Source organism: Dermacentor variabilis, chromosome 2 (genome assembly GCF_050947875.1).
Source record: "Dermacentor variabilis isolate Ectoservices chromosome 2, ASM5094787v1, whole genome shotgun sequence".
Lineage (NCBI taxonomy): Eukaryota > Metazoa > Arthropoda > Arachnida > Ixodida > Ixodidae > Dermacentor > Dermacentor variabilis.
The window spans coordinates 6,386,371-6,411,205 of record NC_134569.1 but is presented as its reverse complement, the minus strand read 5'-3'; the positions used below and the strand labels follow the sequence as shown (position 1 = coordinate 6,411,205).

Genomic DNA, 24,835 nt, shown 5'->3' with positions numbered 1-24,835 from the left:
CAAGAAACCTCGCCAGATTTGGTGCTGTGGTTGCCGAGAAAAACGAATTCTCATTTTACATGTATTTAGACCCGAGCTAAAGCTTCCTCTTAAAGGGCCCTTGAAACGGTTCGGACAAATTTTGTAGACGCGTGGGGTACAGCTAAAGTTAATCATTTGCACCACAATTTGTACCCGCCGTGGTTGCTCAGTGGCTATGGTGTTAGACTGCTGAGTACGAGGTCGCGGGATCGATTCCCGGCCACGGCGGCCGCATTTCGATGGGGGCAAAATGCGAAAACACCCGTGTGCTTAGATTTAGGTGCCCGTTAAAGAACCCCAGGTGGTCGAAATTTCCGGAGTCCACTACGGCGTGCTTCATAAACAGAAAGTGGTTTTGGCACGTAAAACCCCATAATTTAATTTAACCACAATTTGTGTGAAACGTTTCATATTAAGAGAGCTACGGACGATTACAAGTTACCCTCCTCTATAGTCAAGCATTTTCTCCTCGACTCCTTTTCCGAGTGATCGGGGCTGAGCTCCACTGGCTCGGCGTCATGATGGCACGTCGTGTCGTCGACTTCCGGTTCTCTAGGAGGGAGCGCGCGAAGCCTCTCCAAGCTCTCCGCCAGCTGCTTGGCAGTCGACCTTGAGCTATCGGAGCAGCGTGCGTTGCGAGCATTCTGCCGCAACGCCGAACGTGTCTGGTTTTCCGGTACCCACAGGCTAGCCGGGCGTTTCGACGGAACGGTGGAGGCATAAACTCAAGCTGATGAAGGAACTTTAGCGTAGACGTACGTGAGCAGCCTGATCGTTATCCACGGTCCAGCCACCCGTTCTCACAGAGCTTAACTAGCCAAACAAAGAGCTAATATTGCTATAACCAAGTGTAAGACATTTTAAACATTTACAAAAACAACGTGTTAACGATTACACTCCGGCGAAAAATTTACACCAGTAGCTAAGAAGAATACATTTTGTTACTGCTACTGTGTGTGGTTGAGCTCTGTGCTACCACGTGGCTGCAGCGTGCAGACCATTCACATTTGCGCTTCTGCTCACCCCTAGAAACGACACGCAAGGGGACAGGGCCAGGCCTCGTCCCCTTGCGCTTGCGTTCACCCTAATACAGGACTCGTGAAACGCTATTGCGTTAGTAATCTTCCGGTGTAAAGGGACGGCCGCAAACGCGCAAATCCTGGCGTCGATCGGATAGCGGCAGTCCGATGCGCCGCAGCCAGTCGGCTCGTCTGCTGCCTTGCAGAGGGACACGATGTCTCAGCTTGACATATTGCCAGTCGCTACGTTTGCAGTCCACAAGGCAACAAAGTTGAATCATAGTGCTCGCGAAAAGACTGAGCCCGACTGTGACCGCGGAGCGCTCGTCTAAATGGAGCACGTTGTAACACAAGCAGACGACGCTTGCTGTGTGCCGGAAGTGCTTAAGTGTAGTGAGAAATTGTTGTTGTGCATTCTCTTTCTGTTACTTTCTTTTTATAGAAACAAATTAACTAACATTCCAACTATTACGAACATCATTTTTTCACCATAAAGGTGGAAAAATTATCGATAACGCGCCCTGGACAGTCAATCGGATAGCTCGCCCACATGACGTGAATCGGGTGATTTACGTCATATGGGTAGGGACGGCTGAATATTCCGCCGAGCAGTGTGCTGCTATCGGCAGCGATGTACATTTTTAAAACCTTATGATAAATTACACGCTTTATGCGGAGCACTTAGATGCGTCAATTAATGATCTGAAGGACCTACTCTAACGACAGTACGTTTGTAGAAAATCGTCAAAATCGTTTCAGGGTCCCTTTAAGAGCAGACAACTCGTGTGATAGTATACTTCGTGGCGTAGAGGTCGCCATAGCAAGGCCCTCGTTAATCAATGAACCATATGACGAATTTTTCTTGAACTGCGAAGCTTTTCTTTCGAGGAACCCTTATGGTTTTCCTTTGAAGCAATTTGCTACGTTTGGGTGGATGTCTCATTTTCGCTTTATTGATTACTCCCCTCCACCTTACGGGTTTCTGCAGAACTATTGCGCCATACTACTGCAAGAAACGTTGACACCTTCCACCGCGAATCACTGCGTTGTTGTTTTTCCATTCGCGTTTCGTTGCCCGGCTGCGCGCTGCCTGCGGGGCGTCGAAGGCCGCCAGCGCTGTCGGTGCCCGTCGTGACGCGACCGCTGCTGCAGCCGGGGTCAAGGAGATGGCGAGGCTCTCGCTGCGATGCGCCGTCCGCTTGGGCCGCTCCCTGCTGGAGCGTTGTTGAATTTGTCAGTGTGTGTAGATTGAGAGTGGAAGTCTAAGAACGAGTGTGCCAGCTAGTTGAGTCAGGGCTGGAAGCAGCCGAGCTGCTTAGGAAAATTTCTCTTTGACAGCGACAGAGGAAAAGCAAGCAGAACACCTGCCCTCTTTCACGTACAGATGAAATAGGAACGTGTTAGGAAATATCAGTGGACCCGTTAGCGAGCGCAGGTTGGAACGAATACTCAAGTATTATTGCGCAACAAAAAAGACACGGGCGATAAAGATAACATCAACAGTGACCATTAATAAAAGGGAAATGACCCTTATTGGACAGAGATGGAAAGACGGAAAGATGGGAAGGTTAACCAGACTTTGTCCTAGTTTGCCAGCCTACACCCGGGCAGTGAACGAGAGAGAGAGAGGACGCGGGTGTACACGCGCTATGCAAGATGCAGCGTGCCCACAGTTGGGAATTCAAATCTGCCGCATTCAGGGACCTGTAATTGCGTAAAAGAGCAAACTTTCGGTGTACACTGGATGTTGTACACGGCGCAATAATACTTGAGTAATGGACTCCGCTCGGTCGGGAGCGGAATCAGCTGCCGACATCAGCAGCTCGTGTACTCAGAGCAGGGAAAAATTTTCACAAGCACTGAACCGATTTCTTACGCTTACCAAAAGACCGCTACCATAAATACAAAAATGTTCTGGATTGGTTCCATCCCTGTGAAATGGCATGTACGTAATTTCCTAGCTGACATCGTGCTTTCCTTAACTTTTTTTCATGTTGTTTTCTACACTCTTAAACAAAATTACTCCCTTTTGCCACGCAACCATAATCGTCATCTGTCTTGTCCGCATTTCCTTTCTTTAAAGCGGCAAGCCCGGTACTTCCAAGTCAGCAACGGCATGCCCGTTATCAGCATGACAGAGCATTCTCGACAGGAAACCAGCGAGCGCAGCGTTTTCAAGGAAGGAAACGCAAGCAAGACAGGTGACGATTATCGTTGTGTGGCAACTATACACCCCAAAGGGTGTACATTAGTTTAAGAGTGTAGCAATCCTTTTACACTTCTTAAAATTAAATTATGGGGGTTTTAATGCCAATACCACGATCTGATTATGGAGGCGCGCCGTAGTCGGGGGCTCCGGAAATTTGAGCCACTTTGGGTTCTTTGCCGTGCACCCAAATCTACGTGCACGGATGTTGTCGGATTTCTCCCCCATAGAAATGCAGCCGCCGTGCCGAGACTCGATCCCGCGACCTCGTGCTTAGCGGCCCTAACACCATAGCCACTAAGCAAACACGGCGGATCTTTTTTCTTTTTACACTACTGTATTTGCTTTTCCAAACTGCTGTATTGTATTTAGCAATGAAGGTCTTGCATATTTCTGTACGTTTGCAAATGACGAATTGTACCTGGACTTCTTATACAAGCGTTTCTCTATGTTTTTCTGGAGTATCGTACCAAAATTTTAACATTGCTGTAATATTTGTTGCGCGCATAGAGCTTTCCCTGTTCATTGTACTAAAATGCCCCCCCCCCCCCCCATGTAATGCCCAATGGGCCTTTAGGGTAAATAAAGACAGAAACAAAAATCTCAGGTGAAATATTGTGGTCAGGAGAGCCGAGCGCTCGTGAAAAGCCATCGCGGCAGTGATGTCGTCTTGACCAGTGTGTAATATTTATTCTCACCAATGATACACGTGGCAGCCGAATCATCGGACCCTGCGGGCAGCCAGAGCTGCACAGTTTTTTCATCGATTGCTCTTTCCTGCGTTGCAGCAAATCACCCCCCCCCCCCCCCAAAGAAAGAAGAAATAAAGCGCAGTTGGAATTTCGAACTGATAAAGATTTCGAAATTTGAACAGTCATGATGGATCAGTTTTCCTAGAACTTTGACAAAGAACTGAAGCGTGGAAGCTGGATGACATAGTTTGCCGCAGAGGCTTTGCGGCCTTTTTTCCATAGAGGCATGACTTTGTAATTTTAAGTTGACGAGAAAAAATTGTTGCTTTCGATGGTTATGTTAAATAAGCTTCTAGCGCTAAATTTACGCTCACGTTTCTTATTTCATTTGCAATCTGCTGATTATTTTTTAACATGCACGATCTCATGATGTTTCACTTATACATTACATTCTCTGCTTTGCAATTTTATTGACCCTTTTTGCAGAGCAGTTCGTTCCGTAGAAACGAGATGGCGCTTTCGGCTACGCGCCGCACGTTACATCTTAGACACTACAGGAGCCTACGACAACGTAGACCGCAACATTTTGTGGGATATTCTGGAAGGGGAAGGCTTAGGCTACGATTGTCTACAGCTTTTGAGAGAGATTTACCTAGAAAATACCGTTTGCGTTGAATGGGGAGGGATGAGGAGCGCGGAGAAAGTTCATATCAACAAGGGACTGAGGCAGGGGTGCCCTTTATCCCCGCTTCTGTTTATGATGCACATGGTGAGGATGAAAAGGGCGCTAGAAGGAAGTAATATCGGGTTTAATCTCTCATACAAACAGGCGGGTACAGTAATAGAGCAGCAACTCCCAGGTTTATTTTATGCGGACGACATTGTGTTGCTCGCTAACGAGCAAAGTGATTTGCAACGTCTGGCAAATATCTGTGGACAGGAAGGCAACAATTTAGGTTTGAAATTTAGTATTAGAAAATCAGGTGTTATGGTATTCAATGAAAACAGTGAACAGACAGTGGAGATACAGGGCCAAGAAATACCTCGGGTAACAGAATATAAATACCTTGGTATATGGATAAACGAACGAAATAGATATACAGAAACACAGGAAAAAACAATAACAGTCAAGGGGAAGAGAAATGCATCCATAATGAAGCACAGAGCGCTATGAGGATACAATAAGTACGAGGTGCTCCGAGGTATGCGGAAAGGGGTAATGGTTCCAGGACTTACTTTTGGAAATGCGGTTGTTTGCTTTAAATCAGGGGTACAATCAGGACTCGATGGGAACCAAAGGTCAGTGGGTCGCCTCGCATTGGGCGCTCCACGGGAAGACTACAAATGAAGCTGCGCAGGATGACATGGGCTGGACTAGTTTTGAAGTGAGGGAAGCTCGCAGCAAAATTGAGTATGAAGAACGACTGAGGAATATGGAAGAAAGTAAATGGGCTAGGAGAGTATTGAGGTATCTGTAGAAAAAGAAACATTGATTCACAGTGAAGGAAAAGAACTAGGAAGCTTACCAGCAAGTATGCGGCCTGTAGGGTGGGCAATACAGCAACAAAGAACGTCAAGCGGAAAGTCAGAGAGGATGAAAGAATCTCATGGGTGGCGGCAATGGAAAAGAAACCTGCCATGGGTAACTACTTAAGATTAAACAACGAAATCAGGAAAGAAGCAATTTATGATAACTCAAAGGGAAGCTCATTACTTCTCGAAGCGAGATCGGGATGCCTTAGAACACGCACCTATAAAGCGAGATATAAGAAGAAAGAAGAAGCATGTGCTTGCTGCGGTAAAGCTATGGAAACTATGGAGCGTATTGTATTAGAATGTGAAGACGTCTAACCAGCGGTCCATTTAGGTACCACTGGCCTCCTTGAAGCCCTTGGGTTCAGCGAGAGCAGTGAAAAAGTAAACATGTCCGCAATAGGGGCTAGTAAGAGGCGATTGGTGGATTGATGGAAGATAAGTAGGAAAACGTACAAAAGTACAGTTCGCAATTAGGGGATCAGAAAATTTGCTTGTGGGAGTTCAAAGTGTTTTTTCTTCTTTTTTTATTGTTTAACGTAGGTAGCACATTAGGCAGTTTAATAGCAAGAGCTTGGCGGCGCAACCCACCGCCCCGTTGGAAAGGGGATGCGCAACATCCATCCATCCATCCATCCATCCATCCATCCGTCCGTCCGTCCGTCCGTCCGTCCGTCCGTCCGTCCGTCCGTCCGCACGTCGCCTCAGCGACAGCGCATGAATACGAAACCGTTACCGCTTCTACCTTGCTTCTGTGCGATCAGCTGTGGGAAATGTAACTGAGTTTCCGCTAGCTCACTGTGCTCCAATTGTGCTGTAAAGTGTGCAGTGGTGGATTAAAGACGTGTGTAGTATTTGGATGCGAAAATAGTGACTGGCATATTAGGAATGGAATGAATCTGTGTGGCCAAGCTGACGGACCGCTGCTACGCGAGGACAACCTGTTCTGCCGGCCCTTCGCGCTGCAGGACTCTGCCCAAGAATAAAAGACTTCACTCATACGCGAGCGCTGTATCGCTAACCTCCATAGAAAGGATTTGAACCCCAGAACGTCGGCAAGAGTGAGTACCGCTAGTTGAACAATGACAAAGAGAGTAACGCCGCTTCCTGTCACGGTAAGTTTCGTGCGCGTTATTTACATACATCTACCCCAACTGGCACGCAAGCTTACGCCCACTCTGTCACCAACGTGCCAAGAATAAATGAAATGGCGCGCAATTGAGCACGTGCGCACTTTGCACGCGCAACGAGTGACGGATTACTACACCGACAGTACACGAATGGTCGAAGCCGAACGTTTCGCGACGGTTCGCAAGAGTAAGCGAGTTACTAGCGATAATGCGTCTTTATTTCAAGGTATCACAATGCACAGAACAGCTACGCTTCGAGCCTCCGTGTGCAGTAAGAACAAATATATCGGAAATGAGCACAACCGCGAGCGATCGGGCAGAAAATTATCAGGTAATGACCGCGGCGAGAAACGTGGTCACATACTGGAAATGTTTGAGGAACGCTGGAGGGTGCGAGGTCTGACAGCGGAACAAAGAAACAATGCGCAGTGCACCGTGCACTACTTGCGCGACGTCGTGCCCTTTCCGCCTGTGTCGTCGCAGGACCAGGGGTAGCACACACTCAAGTTCAACAAATGGCCACAGAGGGCGAAAAAATCGACCGCGCGCCGCTGCTAACAAAGCCGGCGTAGTAGCATCACTTCGGGATGCGTTCGTTAGTTCCAACATTTCCCGGTGGAGGCGTCGTAATAAGCGCAATTTTATCTTACAAACTTTCTCTTACAATTACCGAAGCATTTTCTTTTACATAAAAACAGGGCAAAATTATCATTGCTAATTAGATATTGTACTCTTTGTTAGTAAGTTTATTGTTTCTTCGCCATTATAAACGCAAATAGCGTTCAGCATCATCGATCTTTCACGTGACCTCTGGCCTGGATTTAAAATTTTTACCGGTATTTCCGAGTGCACGGCGGCACGGATTCATTCGTTCGTGCACTCGAGGCTGGCTGCTTCTTTGTTTCTAAAACTAGTTTCTTGCGCTTCGATGTCTCGCGTTGTTTAACTTGGGGTGAAGTGACGTGTTTGCAAGCGGACATGTAAGCCCGGCAGTTGGGTTTCGGTCGTGAGCCATTCGGAACAGGTCTGCATCGAAACGGGAGCTGGATTTTGCTGCGGCTGACAACGGCAATAACGGTGAGTCGTTTAACACCGCTGCTTGAATCGTTATATAATATCTGTCTCATTACCTTCCAGGCGGGCACAAGTTAACGAACTAGATCCTGCATTACATATGGGCAGTGAGGATCTCAGTTGCTGTTTCCTAAATAAACCTTTACTTGCGAGGCTGTCGTTTGGTTTACACACACAACCAGGAAAGAAAGAGCGATATTGGAACGCGCGTCTCATTTTTCATGTTATTGTAGCCGTGGTTGTAGGTGACTGAGTAGCCTTATCAATATACATATTAAACTTTTTTTTTCGAGTCCGCCGGCAACGTCTTTCGTCCACAAAACCGAATAATCCTTTGGTAAAATGAAGTGAAAGTACAGAATTTAATGTATTAAACAGTTGCAAGCATGATAATTCACCCATATTTCGTACTTGTTGGTTCCAAATGTTCTTGCTGTTCAGATTGGTTTACCGTAGGGCATTTATTTTTGTAGTCGTGAAGCGGTGCATCACGTTCGTGCAGAAAAATAATGCATCAGCTCTAATAGCTTCATGACTTTCATGCATTTGCTTGTAGAACTAGCAGTGTGATCACTTCTAGTGTATAAATGAACCCACAAATGTTCTCATTTGTGATCTTAATAGTACTTGCGCTGTTGACATGCATTGTAGTTAGGCAGACATCAATTTTATGGACAATAGCAATATTTATTTAACATGCTGCTTAAGCACCCTAGAACAGACAGTGTACATTTGCATGTGTTCTGTAGTCGCAAATCATTACAACATATATGTCACACCTTTTTGCATTTCATATTGCAAAACTTTGCTTTTTCAATTTCTGATTCAGTCAAAATTTCTGTTCCAGACATGCAGTAATGACAACGGCACCAGTATAAAGCAACACACTCCACGCACTAAACAGAAGCTGCTGCCTGCTACAACAAGGCCATTGTGTGGCTGCTACTACAAGGTAAACAACACGTGGTTCAGAAATAAATATGTTTGATATATGCTGTATTGGCTTGCTGTTTGCAGCAGATATGAATGTTTGTTCATATTTATGGTTCAGTATAATTGGTTCGAATATATAAAACACACATAAATTTGGCTAAGCTGTGCTGTATCTCATGTGTCACCGTTTTGCCCCAACAGAGTCTATGCCAAGCACATCTTGGTCATCACAGGAGCTCCTACCGGCGCCAACAGGAAGGGGCTGGAGCCGAATTTGCAAGGCTTTTACACCAAGAACAAAGAAGCACATGCAGAAGAATATGAATGAGATATCAAGTCTGCAGAGGACTGTGTCAAGACTGAAAAGAGCTTCAGCCACCATTCCACCAGCACGGACATTTGGCTGAGTCATCCAGGTAACTCAAAAAGGACTTTCTAGAAATTCTTCGTCTTCAGATGCACCTGCAACATCTGACCAAGCACGGACGACGCTGGCCAAAAGATCGAGTTCCATCAGTTTGCCCTTAATCAGCTTCCTAGCCATGTTAATTCCGTTTGTGCCAAGTGTAATTTTTCTTCTATAAATGCAAGCTTTCTCATTGCCCATTTTTGTTAGAGGTCATTCATCCTCATCCAAATATAAGGGTCAACCGATTCTTCGCTGATACTTAATACCAGTCACTGTCTAGCAGCCTAACATATCTGTAGCAGTATCTTCTAGTGTATGTTGTCATGCGCAATTCCTCTCCTGAAATAGCTGATGCAGCATCGGCATGCGTCTTGCATTAACCTATGCACATGTGCTATGCACCATTTTACTTTTCTTGATGTTTTTAGCCTTCAATGCTTGCAGAGCAGAGTGGCTTCTCTCTTGAATGCAAGCTTTCTCATTTTCCATATTCCTAGTCTCGTTGATGATTGCTCCTCTTCCTTGATAGCCTGGGTCTTTGTGCAAGCTACACTGACGTGATTGATTGCAGAATCTGGTTTTGCTGCCACACTTGGTTGTGGTAACTGTGTTACGTTTCTCAGATGTGGGGGCCTGGTCAGTTGCACTGGTAAGCAGTCCCTCGAGTTAAGCATTTGCTCCTGTAGTCCGCAAAGCGACACAGACTCGCAGTATACACACACCGTAACTGGTGCGCCCCGTTCGTTCTGGCCTGCTGCAGCAATGGGCAAATTGTGCTTGTGGCCTACCTCGGCCATGATTTGCTCAAAACGGAGACCAGCATATGTGCTTACATGGTTCGAAGTGTATGAAGTTGATAGCCTTATGGGTGGAAAGGCCCGCAAGAATGGCTGCCGAAGGTGATGCCCACAAAAGCGACTTGTCCACATTGCGACAAAGTGGGACACAAAGTGTGAGCCACACATAGCAGCCCCCGAAAGAAAATAAATGTGCAGGTTGGAAAGAAGTTAACGCTAAAATGCCGGGTAGTCCATGTCGCTGTGTTGGTTGCGGCAGCAGATGCCTGCGTCACCTGATTGCTTCGCAATGGAAGTTGCTCATCTTCAACGGCAACTGTTGGTTCAAACAGGTGCGAGGCTCTGTCCAATCTGTTTGTACCGCAGGTTGTCGCTCGTTACCAGACCACCACATGTGACAAAGGCAAGCATTATGCCTGTAAGATGGTTCGTAGCCAATGTATAATGTATTGTCTGAACCTCATGCGGTGACTAATTGCTGTTTAATTTTGCTGTTATGTCACTTGGTTACGGTCGCAGTTTTATGTTTTTCGAATATTGCGGCCTGGTCGGTTGCACTGGGAAGCAGCCTCTCGTAGTAAGCATTTGATCCTGCAGTCTGCACAGCGACATAGACTCCCAATTTACGCACACCGTGATTCGTGCTCCCCGTTCACCCTTTCCTGCTGCAGCCATGGGCAAATTGTGCCTCTGCCCTTTCTCGGCCGCGATTAGGCATGAACGGAGACCAGCATACGTGCTTACATGGTCGGACGTGTATGAAGTTGGGTGGAAAGGCCCGCAAAAGTGGCTGATGAAGGTGGTGCCCACGAAAGCGACTTGTCCATATTGAGACAATGTGGGACACCAAGTGTGAGCCACGCATTAGCAGCCTCCGAAAGAAACGTGCAGGTTGGAAAGGAGTCAATGCTAAAATTATGGGTAGTCCATGTCGCTGTATAGGCTGCGGCAGCAGATGCCTGCGTCACCCGATTGCTTCGCACTGCAAGTTGCTCATCTTTAACAGCGACTGTCGCAGCAAACAGGTGGGACACTCTGTCCAATCTGTTTCTGCTGCTGGTTGTTGCTCGTTACTAGACCACCACATGCGACGAAGGCAAGCATTACGCCTGTAGGTAGGCGGCTGAATGTACCGTAAGAGACCCGTGTATGTGAATGCTCACTGTTGCCATATGGTTTGTAGCCAATGTATAATGTATTGTCTGAACCTTATGTGGTGATTGATTGCTGTTAATTTTGCTGTTATGTCACTTGGCTACGGTCGCAGTGTTATATTTTTAGAATATTGCGGCCTGGTCGGTTGCACTGGGAAGCAGTCTCTCGAAGTAAGCATTCGCTCCTGCAGCCTGCACAGCGACGATAGACTCCCAATTTTCATGCACCGTGATTCGTGCTCCCCGTTCGCGCTTTCCTGCTGCAGCAATGGGCAAATTGTGCCTCTGCCCTTTTTCGGCCGCGATTAGGCATGAACGGAGACCAGCATACGTGCTTACATAGTCCGATGCGTATGAAGTTGATAGCCAGATGGTTGGAAAGGCCCGCAAAAGTAGCTGATGGAGGCGATGCCCATGAAAGCGATTTGTCCATAGTGAGACAATGTGAGACACCAAGTGTGAGCCACACATTAGCGGCCCCCGAAAGAAAAGAAACGTGCAGGTTGGAAAGGAGTGAACGGCTAAAATCTGCGGTAGCCCATGTCGCTATGTAGGCTGCGGCAGCAGATGCCTGCGTCTCCCGATTGCTTCGCAATGCAATTTGGGCATTTTTAACGGCCACTGTCGCTGCAAACAAGTGGCACGCTCTGTCCAATATGTTTCCGCTGCCAGTTGTTGCTCGTTAACCTGACCACCACGTGCGACGACGACGGTGAGCCGTTTACGAGCTCGCGTCAATGATCCCAGCGTATCTCGACATGCAAATTTTATTTCTGCTATTGCACGAGAATGTACACTGCTTGTCTTCTGCCAATAAAGTCGCGCGTTCTGTTCACTCACTTGTGGCTTGTTTGTATGGGCGTCAGTAGAGGCTCTTGGCAGTTAGAACGCACCAGCTACGCGGCGTTGAAGGCATTGAGGCATGCCGCATAGCCTGCAGGGCAAGCACGGTGCGTACCAGCATACGCGACCGGCAAAAAACGGCCATATTGAATTTTGCTCTAAAAAAAAAAATATTTGCACTTCCGCTTCCGGATTGAGCAACGTCATCTGGCGTCCGCCAAAGTAAGTTCCATGCGCTGCCGCTGCTTATTTTCGAACCACGGCGGAAGGTACAGTTTCCCTTCTCTAAGTTGGTTCTTTATTCTATGGCAGGACCTGCTGCGAGGGCTCGCCGGCGGGCTGCGCCGGCGGCGCGTGGCGCTGCTGCTGCTGCTGCTGCTGGGCGCGGCGGTGGCGTGGCGGACCGCCTGGCGGGAAGACGTCGCCGCGTGAGTACAGTGTGCGCCCGGCCTTGGACGCACCGTCCCGGCGTACCGCTTGCCGAACGCTGAGAAACGCGGCAGCATCTTTTCGCCCCTGTGCGCACAGTTTATATGATACTGCAACTTGTCTGACTCGAATCCTGCCCATGTCAGCCGGTGAAACCCGGAATAAGTTCTTCACCTCTGTCAGACGCTTTCTGCCTCAGTCGGTCTGGCCTCGTCTAGGGCTGTTCAACGACAGCCAGAACGTGTCCCACCACGGGAGTGCGAACGCTGTGCTGGGAAAGCCGCATATTTTCTATCGAAGAGATATAGAGAAAAGAAAAAAAAAAGCACGAGCAGCGTGAGGCGCCATGGCACTGTCGTGGATGCAACTCCGAAGCTGTTGCCTCGGCATGTTAATTTATTGCTCTAATATTTGCGCAGCTAGATTCCGATTCACTGCAGCTTCCTTTGTACAGTTTGTACTAAACACACTTTTCGGCTACTTCAGAACGTTGGATTCGCCAGTGACTCGGGCAGACCGGAACTGCATGACACCACGGATGATGTGGTGTCGTGTGATGTGGTGTCCCCCCATGTAGTACTCTCGTAATGAGGGCCTTTGGGGGTATTTTGAATAAATAAATAAATAAATAAATAAATGTCTCAAAGTGGCATCCCACATAATGCGCTAGAAAAAAAGAAAAAGAAAGAGAGCAGGAGAGGTAAACTCCACCATTGCACCGAGGGAATCTATGTGAACTTGGTAACAAACAGCTGTGACGTGTTGGCAGGCACAATTTTGTGTTTTATTACGTTTAGTTTGTAAAAGAGGTCCCATTGCAGTCTTTGACTTCAGCACCTCCTTCTGTATATTACGATCTTGTAATCTTTCTGATCATCACAAAAAAGAAAACCGATTCTGATTCTGATATAAGGCCGCGTCATCGCCCGAATGTGTTTCGAAGTTTCAGTTGGAGGAAGGAAGACAACTCGAAAAAACATGCACTCAAAAAAGACAAGCGAACACGATCATCCAGTGTAACATATCGCAAATATAATTACTTGATTCAATTTTTTTTTATTTACAGTGGTCTATTACCGCCAAGCGAATGTAATCGAGCAGCTACAAGAAGGTAATCGAATGCTTTTACGTTATCTTTCCTCCCAACGTTTAATAATATTACTCATCTATAGTAAATATAGAACGAGCTGGTCTTGCTCTTTCAGTTCGCAGCCATACACAGACGTCGGCTAGTGAAATTGAAGAAAACAACGCTAAAAAATAGTTCAGTGACGAGAGGAGACAAACAGGGCGCTGACTAACAGGGAATTTTCACCGTGCGTCGATGCCAGTATATACTGGAAGGAGAAATCGCACAAAGAAGAAGCAAGAACTTGAATGTGACAATTACCAATTATGTGTCACGTATTAGGTAACTACACATGATTTCGTTGCGGCGTAGAGATAGTGAAATAACCGAAGAGAAAGGAGGATCGGCAAACGAGCACCGACCTAATTCCGTACGCTCACAAGTTCTCGCACAGCCTGAAAAAAAAAGAAAGTGGCACAAGAAGCCGGAGCGCGAATCGCCTTCCACGCGCGCAACCCGGCCTGTGCAAGAGGGTCAACCGAGAAAGGCGCAAAGCCACGCCGCGAAAAGAAGCGCGCGCGACCATTCGGCGGTGTTAATGGGTCGCAAGCCCCAAGGGTAGCGTTGGCCTGGCGGCCTGGGGCACAGCTGGAAGCATCCGAAGGTCCTGGCAAAGGATGAGTCGACTGCTAACAGAACAACTTGTTTATTATAGCATCGCAAAAGAGCGGCCGGTCAGGTCGACTGAAGTGGAGAGACGGGAGAGCACGTTACTCGACGGAAGAATTCGAAGCCTCTCTCTTGGCGTCCGGGGGCAGCTGCTTTTATACTCTCGGAGTCGAGGGCAAGAAGGAACGGCTCGGGAGAGACGCCCGTGACGGCGGCGCACGGACACGTTGAGACAAGTGATGCATCCGCCGGGCCGGCGCCGGTCAGACGTCCTCGCTTCACAGTTGGGGGAGCTCCTCTCCCCGGCTGCCGCGCTTTGACAAGCGTGGGCACCAACATGCACACACACGAAGACACGTGGCATTGAAACATGCCTGGACGTGCTTGGCGGGAGGCGTTGCGCTGAACGGGCCAAAAGAGAGTTTTAGCCCAGCGGGTTTACGGCCAGCGGTGCGGAGCGGGCGAGCGGAGACACGACTGCGCATGCGCACAACGCTAAAGCGGCCAGCGGTTTTACGGAGCAGCGTTTACGCCCGCTGGAAAGCACTCCCCAGCGGAGGGTATACGCAGCGCGCGAGCGTGCGTAAGCGCGCGCGGGCGTGTACGGGAAATGCAAGATGGCAGCCGCGAACATGAACGCCGGCACTTCTGCATCGACGACGGCGACTGCGGCGCTGACCCGTACATTAGTACTCAGTATATTATTAACAAATGATGTACTGAGAACAGGTATTATATCTTTATTCAACATTTCTTGCATTATAAAAGCAAGCGTAATTCAAATTCATTTCTCAGTAACTCCTATTCGGACCACTAGGTGGGGAAGCAGAGCGCCCCGCTCTCTCCGCTCGAGCGGGTGAGTGACTCGCCGGGTTAAATTCTTTTTTCGCGAGCCGCTCCGCTGGCGCAACGGTGGAGACCGCGAGCGGAGCGACACGTAAACCCGCTGAGCTAAAACTCTCTAATGTCCGCTGCTTTGAACGAAGCCCCGGCGTCCGTTGCATCCGAGCCGCACGTCGCAGGCGAAACGTCACAGCGGGCGTCGGAGTGCAGCAGCGGGAAACTCGGGGACCCGCGGGCGCTGCTACATCGGCCAAGCGGACGGATGTGCGTTAAAGACAGGCTCGGCGAGCATGCGTACTTGCTAACACGTTCGGTTAGCAACCACCTAACCGAACACTGCAAGAAATACAACTGTAAAACGGGGCTTGCTGAGCGCGCAGTCTAAGCAAATACTACGTATACATAGTATTTCGCTTTGTTCGTAACGAAAAATGCGAACAGCCTTCGCGATCCATAAATTTGGTGAGAATTATGTCGCCGTGCCTTTGCCATATATAGATATATACAACGCAACGAAATCATGTATACTTATCTAGTACGTGATATGGCATTATTAACGGTGATATCCGAAGTAGTTGTTTGTTTTGTACTGTTTCTCCTTCCGCTATTTAGTATTCGATTACCTTCTTGTAGCTGCTCAATTACATTCGTTGGGCGGTAATATGATGATGCTACAAAAACTGGTTATAGTCAGCGCTGGTGGTTTGTCTCCGGTCGTCCTGTACTTCAGCGCGGTTTCCTTCAAGTTATGTAATGCGCGAAACGGCACAGTTCAACACGCCTAATTGTTTACATTTCGTTAGCCTTTCAAAATTTCTGTCGGTCAGTGTTTCCCTAGATGATAAACGTCAAGAGGGGAGGAGAATTCGTCACAATAACAATATGCGCTTCAACAGCATGTAAGGACATGAGCAGCGACACCGAAAAAAGAAACAAATCCCCGTCAGACCCGAAGGCTATCGAACGGCCCGCGGCAAACCGGGAGAAAGGGGGTCTGCGGGGCGCAGACTGCGCATGCTCAGAGCGGAAGCTCCAAGTGCGCGCTGGAAGTGTTGTAACGCAGGGACACCGGACGGGGCAATTGCCAAACAGTGATCGGGAATTGTCCAATGGCATCGGAGAAACGGAAGTCTGAACAAGGTGAGCTTTCGGGCGTAGTGCCGCACACAGAGGCCCGGAAACGGTTACCGCATAGAAAACGCAAGGCCACCCCGAGATGCGGAATGCGGCGCGCGACAACTGAGATGAACGAGCGGGAACTGAGCGCCGGGTACTTGCGCCAGGCGTGGCACAGCTGCTCTGCTGTATCTCCGGCCACATTAGAAAGCGTTCAGACCTGTTCAGCTTTCCTCGTCAACAAAGTAAATTAAAATTAAACTATGAGGTTTTACGTGCCAAAACCACTTTCTGATTATGAGGCACGCCGTAATGGAGGACTCCAGAAATTTCGACCACCTGTGGTTCTTTAACGTGCACCTAAATCTAAGTACACGGGTGTTTTCACATTTCGCCCCCATCGAAATGCGGTGGCCGTGGCCACAAATTAAATTGTTACAAGGTCACTGAAAAAAAAAGTAACTCAATTGCAGTGAGCGTAAGCGAGAAAAAAAAAGAATGTAATCGGTGAATTATAAAGCTAAGAAAAGAAACGTAATTTATTACAGGTAATTCGTTATGCACACGTCTGCTGCACACTCACTGTGAGCGTAGGCCGCAGATTCCCGAACGACCGCGCCTTCGGCACATTCCACTGTGTCACAGGAGATGCCGGTCATGTAGCACATGGCGGGTCACGGAGTTCCTAAAGGAATACAACAAAAAACAAAACGTGTATGGAGTGGTCTATAAAATCTTCTTGATTGTTCGCTGCACTTCTCGGTCACATTACGAGAAAATGTGACCGCCTGTGCAGCCAGTGAAACAGTGACGTATTGTTTCGTCTCGAATATTTCCTGCACTGATATTACCAAGCCCACATGGTGAGGCTCTAGAAACTGCAGAGTCATTTAAACATCTAGGTGCTCATATTTATCCGACTTTCTCTCGGCATTATCATGTGGGTTGTATAGTTTCTGCTGCATGTAAATCTCTTGGCTTCTTTCGTCGTAGGCTTCGTCAGGCTAACAGTGATAGCAAGCTTCTTGCCATATAATGCCATACTTCACTCCAAACTTGAGTACGCCTCATTTATATGGAACCCGCACCAGACGCATCTTACTAACAAATCAAAACCTTTGCAGGACAAGGCAGCTTGATTTATTACAGGTAACTAACTATTCCCAGTACTCAGACATCACCAAAATAAAACGTGACCTAGGAATCATCCCGTTGCAGACTAGAAGACATATCTCGGTCAACTTTCTTCCGTCCGCTTTTTTCACCACCCAAATATCTTCTCCCCGGCACACGTCTTACCCGCCGAAAAGAAATTCCTACGAATAATGACGAATTTAAGGTCGGACAACCATTTGCACGCACTATTGCAGTTTTCATCCTTGAACTTAGCCATTTCAGAATGGAATCATCTTCCAAGTAATATAGCCGAAATAACTGACTATATTACATTCAAAAACACACTTAATGAAACTTTCGGAAATTAGAAATACGAAACAGTGATATTTCTTTTTACATTTCAAAAATGACGAATTCTAACCTTGCTATAACCTTTATTGTAATTATTGTTGTGATTCCAGAAGATTTAAGATTATTTTATGTATGTATAATGTAAGAATTATTATTGTGTGACGTGTGATTAGAAGAAATATACAGGGGTCTTTTTTTTAGCTGCACCGATTTTTTAAAATATTGCCTATGGCAGATAGTACTATTATATCCCTTGATATAAATTACTCGATGAGGCGGCCATTACTTCTACGAGAAATCAAAATGTGCAATTGACTAATTAACAGAATTACGCTAATTAACTTCTAAATTATTTATTTATCTGCCACAGATTTACGAATTGTAGCCGCTCAGTTCGCACGGCGTAGCCACTTGGAACGAGTTCTCTGGATCGCACCACTTCCGCGATATTAGGTGTCCGACGAAGTGCATCGGCGTTCCAGTTACTTTTTCAGGAAACCTGCCTCGAAGCACAAAAGCAATTGGGACGCCAATGCGTTTCGTCGGGCACATTGAAAATTAATATCTCGCAAGTGGTGCTGTCCAGAGAATTCGTTCCAAGTGGATACGCCGTGCGAACTCAGCGGCTATAATTCGTAGATTGAAATGTTTGGCGTGATATAATTAATTAAAGAGTTAATTAGGGTAATTCTGCTAATTATTCGATTGCACATTTTGATTTCTCGTAGAAGTAATGGCCGCTTCATCGAGTAATTTAGATCAAGGGTTACAATCAAGGGAACAAGAGCGCAAGAGTAAGCGACGAAGAGTCGGCGTCATCAGAGGCTTCCAACCAAGTAGAAAGTTCCTTGTCGCCTTGGAGAAGTTGGTTTAGCGGTGCGATCACAGTAGCGAAATTGCGAACAAAATGTCGGAAATAGGAGCATAGGCCAATGAAGCTGCGTAGTGCTTTCAAGTTACTTTGGGAATTCGGATACGGCGCAAAGTTTAGCAGGATCAGGAAGAATGCCTTCTTTGGAGCCGACCTGGCCTAATATAGTCAGTTTTCGAGCCGCAAATAGGCACTTATTTAAGTTAAGCTGGAGACCAGCATTCCGGAGACAGGTCAAAACGATGTAGACGGCGTAGATGGATCGGAAAAGCAGGGGAAAAGACGACAACGGTCGTCGAGGTAGCAGGGACAAGTACGCCACTTCAGGCCGCGCGAGATGCCGTCCGTCATGCGTTCGAAGGTAGCGGTCGTGTTGCACAGACCAAACGGCACCGCAGACAATTCGTACAAGGCGTGTGGTGTTACAAACGCGGTTTTTATACAGTCAGCGTCAGCCATGGGCTACCTGCCAGTAGTAGCCACAACGGAGATCTAAGGAGGAAAAAAAAAAAAACTCAGCCCCTTGCAAACAGTGCAATGCATCGTCGATACGTGGCATATCGTGGCATATTTGAGCGTGTAGTTCACCTGGTCATCGGTCGCCGATACTGGGTAGGGACGCTGTTGAATGGGTGCATGGCTCCCAGTGTCGATAGTATGCGAAACAGTGGCTGTGTAGCCGAGTGGTGTTGCTTGACAGCCAAAAGAGGAAGACAATGCCTTGGAGCAAGTTCGTCGTGCAGCGTCGTCGTAAGGTCACGTAAAAGAACGCGGCGGTGACTGAGGAGGCGATGCCTCGAGAGCGGCAAGTGGAGTCGTCCGTCGTGTCAAATATTGAAGATGAAGCCAGTGGCTTTGCTCCGGCAAGGCTTTCACGGCGGCGTGAAGTAATTGGTTCGGCCGATGGGTTGCACATGCACATGAGAGAGGCGCCAGTTTTGAACTCGAGGACGGCGAACGGCAGTGGTAGTGAACGGCGGCGAGCTAAGAGTTCAGACGCTGCGAAGAGTACTGTGACGTCATTTACAGAGTCACAAGAGATACAAGAGCGGAAAGACCAGGCAGGTATAACGGTGTCTTCTGAAACGACGATTTTGCGACAAGGGTCCTTGTGGTCAGTGATAATATCGATCGAAAACTGGAACAGCTCGATTTCGGCGTGGGCGCAGTCAATGATCGCATGATGTGTGGAGAGAAAGTCCCAACCTAATATGAAGTGGTGGGAACAATATGGCAACACGATGAATTCTATGATATAGAGGACGTCCTGAATTACGACACGAGCAGTGCAGGCGCCGGATGGCTCGACGTGCTGCGCGTTGGCAGTTTGTAGAGACAGCCCAGAAAGCGGCGTCGTCACTTTTCCTATTTTGCGGCAAATACGGGCATCTCTCGCTGAAAGTGCAGCGCCGGTGTCGACAAGTGCTAGCGTCAATGTTCCTTCTACAGCGACTTCAACAACGTTTTTCGGGGAAGTGTGAGGCCTTATACATTTCGCTGACACCGCAGTTCTCGCCTCCTGAACTGCGATTTTTAGTTTTCCTGGTGCAGAGGGTTACGCCGACAGAGCATGGGGGAAAGGGAGCGGCGGCGAGGAGAAGGTGAACGGCGAACGGAGAATGCGGTCTCGACTACCGGAGCAGATTCAAAGGTGTCGGAATAGTTGCGGCGTTGTTGGAAACGTGGCGCATATGGACGTACATTCTTGGGGACGTTCGGTGCAAATAGGCGACAGCGACGTCCCACGTGTCCAGCACGGCCACAATAAAAACAAATGGACGATTGTCTTCCGTGCGCCAATGGTCTTGAGGTCGTGCATACTGCACCACTGGCCGGGCTGGAGGGGATACGGGCGGGCGAAGGGGACCGTTGGCCTGTGGTGCAGGCCTCGTAGCGGCTTCGGCGTGCGTCGGAGGAGCGGCAGTCGGAGCCTGCTGGAGAGAAGGCGAAACATGATCGACTACCTGCTCCTTGATGACATATTGGAGAGCGGGCGCCAACGGAGAACTCGACTGGCCGTGTGTAAGTGGAAGCAGAGAAAGCTGACGCGCCACCTCTGCACGGACGAACTCCTTGATCTGTAGCAGCAGCGAAGGGCAACAACCGGGGCAACAGCCAAGCTCGACATTGAAGTGGCACGAGGAGAATATTGGCGGGTTGCGTTGTTTGCGTGGTTCGTCGAAGCTTTGAGAGAGACTGACGAGTTCGGCGACTGTCGCCGGATTTTCGCCTACACCATCTGGAAGGCGTCGTCTTCAATGCCTTTGAAGATATGGCGGATCTTCTCGGCATCAGCCATTGTGACGTCAACACGGTTACAGAGGTCGACAACATCTTCTGTATAACTGGCGAATGTCTCCCCGCGCTGTTGCGCACGACCAGGCAAATGTTGCGCGGCGCGAAGCTTGCGAACGGCGGGGCGCCCGAATACCTCCGTCACGTTAGTCTTGAAGGCCGTCCACGTCGTGAGATCACGTTCGTGGTTGCGGTGCCACACGCTGGTGACACCGCTCAAATAAAGACGCGTAATTCAGTTTTTTGGTGTCGTCCCAGTGGTTGTGGATGCTCACCCGTTCGTAGTCGGCGAGCCAGTCCTCTACGTCATGGCCTTCGGTACCGCTGAAGATGGGCGGGTCGCGTTGACGCAACGGGCCAGGCCAGACCACGGTAGCCACCGGGGCAGCGGGTTATGGTTGTGGTGGGCCTTCTTCCGGCATAATGAAGACAGGCTGCAGCGTCCGATTGCGAAGTTCCGGATTTCCTGTTGTACCCCGCACCTCCACCAATTGTACAGCGGTTTATTCGGCTCGTAGAGCAGCAGCGACAAACGCAGCGCCAGCAGCCCGGGAGCCAACTGGGAACCGAGCATGCACGCGACGGCAAGAGGGCCTGCCTACCGGTCTTCTTCGTCCCGATCGCAATATAGAAAGCACCCTGTATAGGTTCTATGCAGCATGTTCGACTTGCACGTATGTTCCATGACTTTTTTAGTATACGAATTGTTATCCCCCCTCCCCAATTTGTTGCTCAAACTGCTGGGCTTGAGGTTAAATAAATGAAATGAAAAAAATATGCAAACAGCACAATACCCACCCCGTTTTTTTACAGCCATGTTTTAAAGGGCCCCTCACCAGGTCTGGTCATTTTGAGCTGACAAGCGCAGAGCATACAATGCGCGCCAACGATCGTGTTTGCAAAGAATTACGTCGCTATGCGCCGCTGAAAGGTCTGAAATTTCAAGCCGCGCGCAGTTTTCCTTTCTGCTCGCGGCGACCGCGCTCCAAGCCGGGCGGTGACGTACGCGTGTCCGCTGTGTGACGTCGCTCGTAGTGACACGTGACTTCGAGAATTATTCAAGGTAACATCTGTTATTTGCGTGATCTGCTGCTTGATTTGACGAATTGAAGTTTAGAGAAATAATAAAACACACAAACGGAGTGTCTGCGTGTTCTTGTTTTACTTCGCACCGAAGCAAGAGAGATGTACTTCCGCTTCTTCTGCTTGTTCCCGCGGTCGTGCAGTCACGTGCGCAGGTACCGAAACAACGCCATTTTCTACCGTGTTCCAGCGCGTCATCATGCTCTGCGATCCGCTTAATCTGCTTCAGTATTCGTGTAACACTGAATTATGCCGCTAGTCATGTTTCCTTGTGCACAGCGCGCAAAATCGTGCGCTGCGCGAACGAGACAACAGACAGTTTTAGTATAGCGTAAAGCAGCAAACGCAAAGAGTTAGCGTTAGCGTTGCGTGCACCACACTGCGCATGCGCTGTACGTAAACGCTGCTGGAGCGCTTACGTACGTACGCTATTTTCAGGATTTAGCGGGGAACGCTAACGCACGCAAGGGGAGCCTTACGTACGGCAACATGGCGGCGCCAGTCGAAGTGAGGGCAGCCCGCTTCGGATCTATCAAGTCGTCGGCCTGCACTGTTCGGCTCATTCGTTCCCCACTAATGCTCGTGTTTGCTTTAGATTTGTGTGATGATGCTTCGACAGTGGCGCACAGGTGACAAATGGGCGTTGTTTACGATATACGTTCTCGATTAGCGGCGCAGTAGGCTTAACGAGAGTGTTTGCTAATGTTTGCTCATGTTTGCTGTATCCGCCTCGAGATGGCGCCCAAGTGTATTTCGCTCGTTTGCTTGGTGTAAAGCCGCATGTCAAGCCGATGCATGTCACGTTTCCCGCGGCAAAACAAACTAGTGTGGTCGGTGCTGTGGTCACAATGCGTGTGCGCTTCACCAACGACGACGACATGAACCTCCTGATGGAGGTTTTCGCCTTGAACCCATTCGGACGGACGTCAAGATGGGCGTCCGTTGCAAAAAAGTGGAAAAAAAGTGGGAAATCGGATTTCTGGAAGCGAAATTGCCGGCGAAACGTCCCCTCCGGAATAGCTTCGATGTTGAGTGGATCTTGAGGACGCGTGGACGCGTGGAACCTGCGCGGTCGCTCTCGTTCCCGAAGCATGAGGGCGTCGATGTCATTCCAACTTAAAAAGGACACGTAATATGGGTACCACAGAACACTCGATCGCGGCATGCTAAGAATAATCGGTGTGTTTCGCGACTCTCGACAAAACAACACTCAAACCAAACACCTACATCCGTAATTAACGCATCGACTGTGGCTTTCGATAAGCTTGACTTAGGGACACACTCGCGGATTCGGCATTGGATAAGCTCGACATTTCGTGTGGATTTGGCTTTCCAGTACTTTGTGTTTTTACATCTAGATGGCGCTGTATTTGTTTGCGTTAACGTTAACGCTTTTCTCCGTTCCGCTATTCTAAAACACTACCTTGTGCCGCGCAGTGCAGTCTTTCTTTGCGTTAGCGTTGCGTCGCACGCTAACGCAAGCATTTTACGCTATACTAAAGCTGTCTAACAGCTCGCGCGCGACGCCGTCAACGGAAGTGCGCAGCGTCGCAAAATAAGAGAAAAATGCGAGGAGAAAAAAAAAAAAAGAAAGGCGGGGCCCGTGACGTATGCGTCACGCGAGTTCGCTTGCGGAGGCGAGGCTGTGCAGTGGAGCTCGCCTCCTGAAATCATGGCTTGGCGGCACACAAATATTTCTATCTCGGCTATTAATGAGCCGATTTGTATTTTTTTTTTGCGGCAGAACACTCCCCAGAGAACACGTAACTACTTCCAGCGTATAACCAAAATTTGCTATGGGGCCTGGTGAGGGGCCCTGTAACAGCTGCTGCCGAATGTAACTTAACAAGAAGCTTATACCTCAGGAGTTATTATACACTGTACACAGACTTACACCTTGAAGGGTCCATAATGGTGCCAATCAATGTAACAGACACTGCACAGCTTTACAGGTGGAAGGGTGCGTGTCATAAAAAGAAATCACCCTTGCTTGCGCCATGATTGTGCATGCTCGTTCGTCGGGAAGGTGATATTCTCGTCCAGTCATCAGAAATTTTGCAGTGACTAGTTCCAGAATCATGGCAGTTGCGACGTTATTTATTTATTTTGCTAATGCGGATAACGCTGCTCAGTGAAAGTTGAATGGGCTGGCGCAGAAAGTTTTCAGGTGTGTGGATGAGCTTCCATCTAAGGGGGAACCAGTGCTGGAGTTTCGAGCTAGTGTGCCTCGATACCGCGCTTTCCCGCGCTGTGGAAAGAAGCATTGCGATTTTCGCTTTCAATAACATCGAATGCCCACGGACAGCTTGCCGGAGAATTTGTCGAAATTGTGGAAACGGCGTGGCGATCGCGCCTGTCTGAATACAACGTCGTCGTCGCCCATGCTCGTAGTTTTAACGAAAAGTATATATATATATATATATATATATATATATATATATATATATATATATATATATATATATATATATATGATGTCAAGAGGCGTTGTAGTTCGATTGCTAAAACGCTCAGATAGCAGAGCACCGCAGCGAGAGGACACAGAGCTTCGGCGACACAGGCGCAAGGTTTCCAACCACTCGTCGCCGTCTTTCTCGAATCAGTGCCTGCTGCTCGTTCTTCTCCAGTACAATTGCCTCCCCGGAGAAGAGGAGCCGTCTCGGCGACCTGCGGGAAAGATGGCACGGGTGGGTCAAAGTACCGACTTTGAGCCTCCGAACGTGCACGATTTCGCGCCCTCGGCGGCGCTTATCGGAAGGCGGCTCAAGGGGTTCTACCAAGTAGTTCACAGGAGACGTTTGACTGACGACACGGTAGGGACCCTGGTACTTGGACACAAGCTTGGGTGAAAGTCCAGGGCTGGTAGCGGGAACCCAAAGCCAGACTAGTGAGTCAGGGGCATAGGGTGCCGGAGAAGAGGGAATATCCCGAAGGTGCTTCTGTCGCTGCTGATCTTCCGAAGTAAATGTGCGGGCGAGCTTCCGGCGCTCTTACGCGTGTGCAGCAGCCTCGGACCGGGTAGTAGCCTCCGTTGTGTCAGGGCGATACGGAAGGATGGTGTCCATTGTGCAGGAAGGCTCGCGTCCGTAAAGATGAAAGAACGGGGAAAATCTTGTAGTGGTCTGTGTGGCGGTATTATAAGCGTACGTCACGAAGGGTAGAATTCGGTCCCAATTGATTTG

The 24,835-nt window shown here is 48.6% G+C and overlaps 1 protein-coding gene across 1 annotated transcript in view; it reads left to right on the top strand.

The window, feature by feature from the left end:
- LOC142570250 (galactosylceramide sulfotransferase-like) overlaps positions 1–24,835 on the top strand; it is a 53,157-nt gene that overhangs the window by 6,332 nt on the left and 21,990 nt on the right. Inside the window, exon 3 of the mRNA XM_075678651.1 lies at positions 12,124–12,239. Coding sequence (XP_075534766.1) covers positions 12,124–12,239 — 116 coding nt within the window. The remainder of the gene's footprint in view (positions 1–12,123; positions 12,240–24,835) is intronic.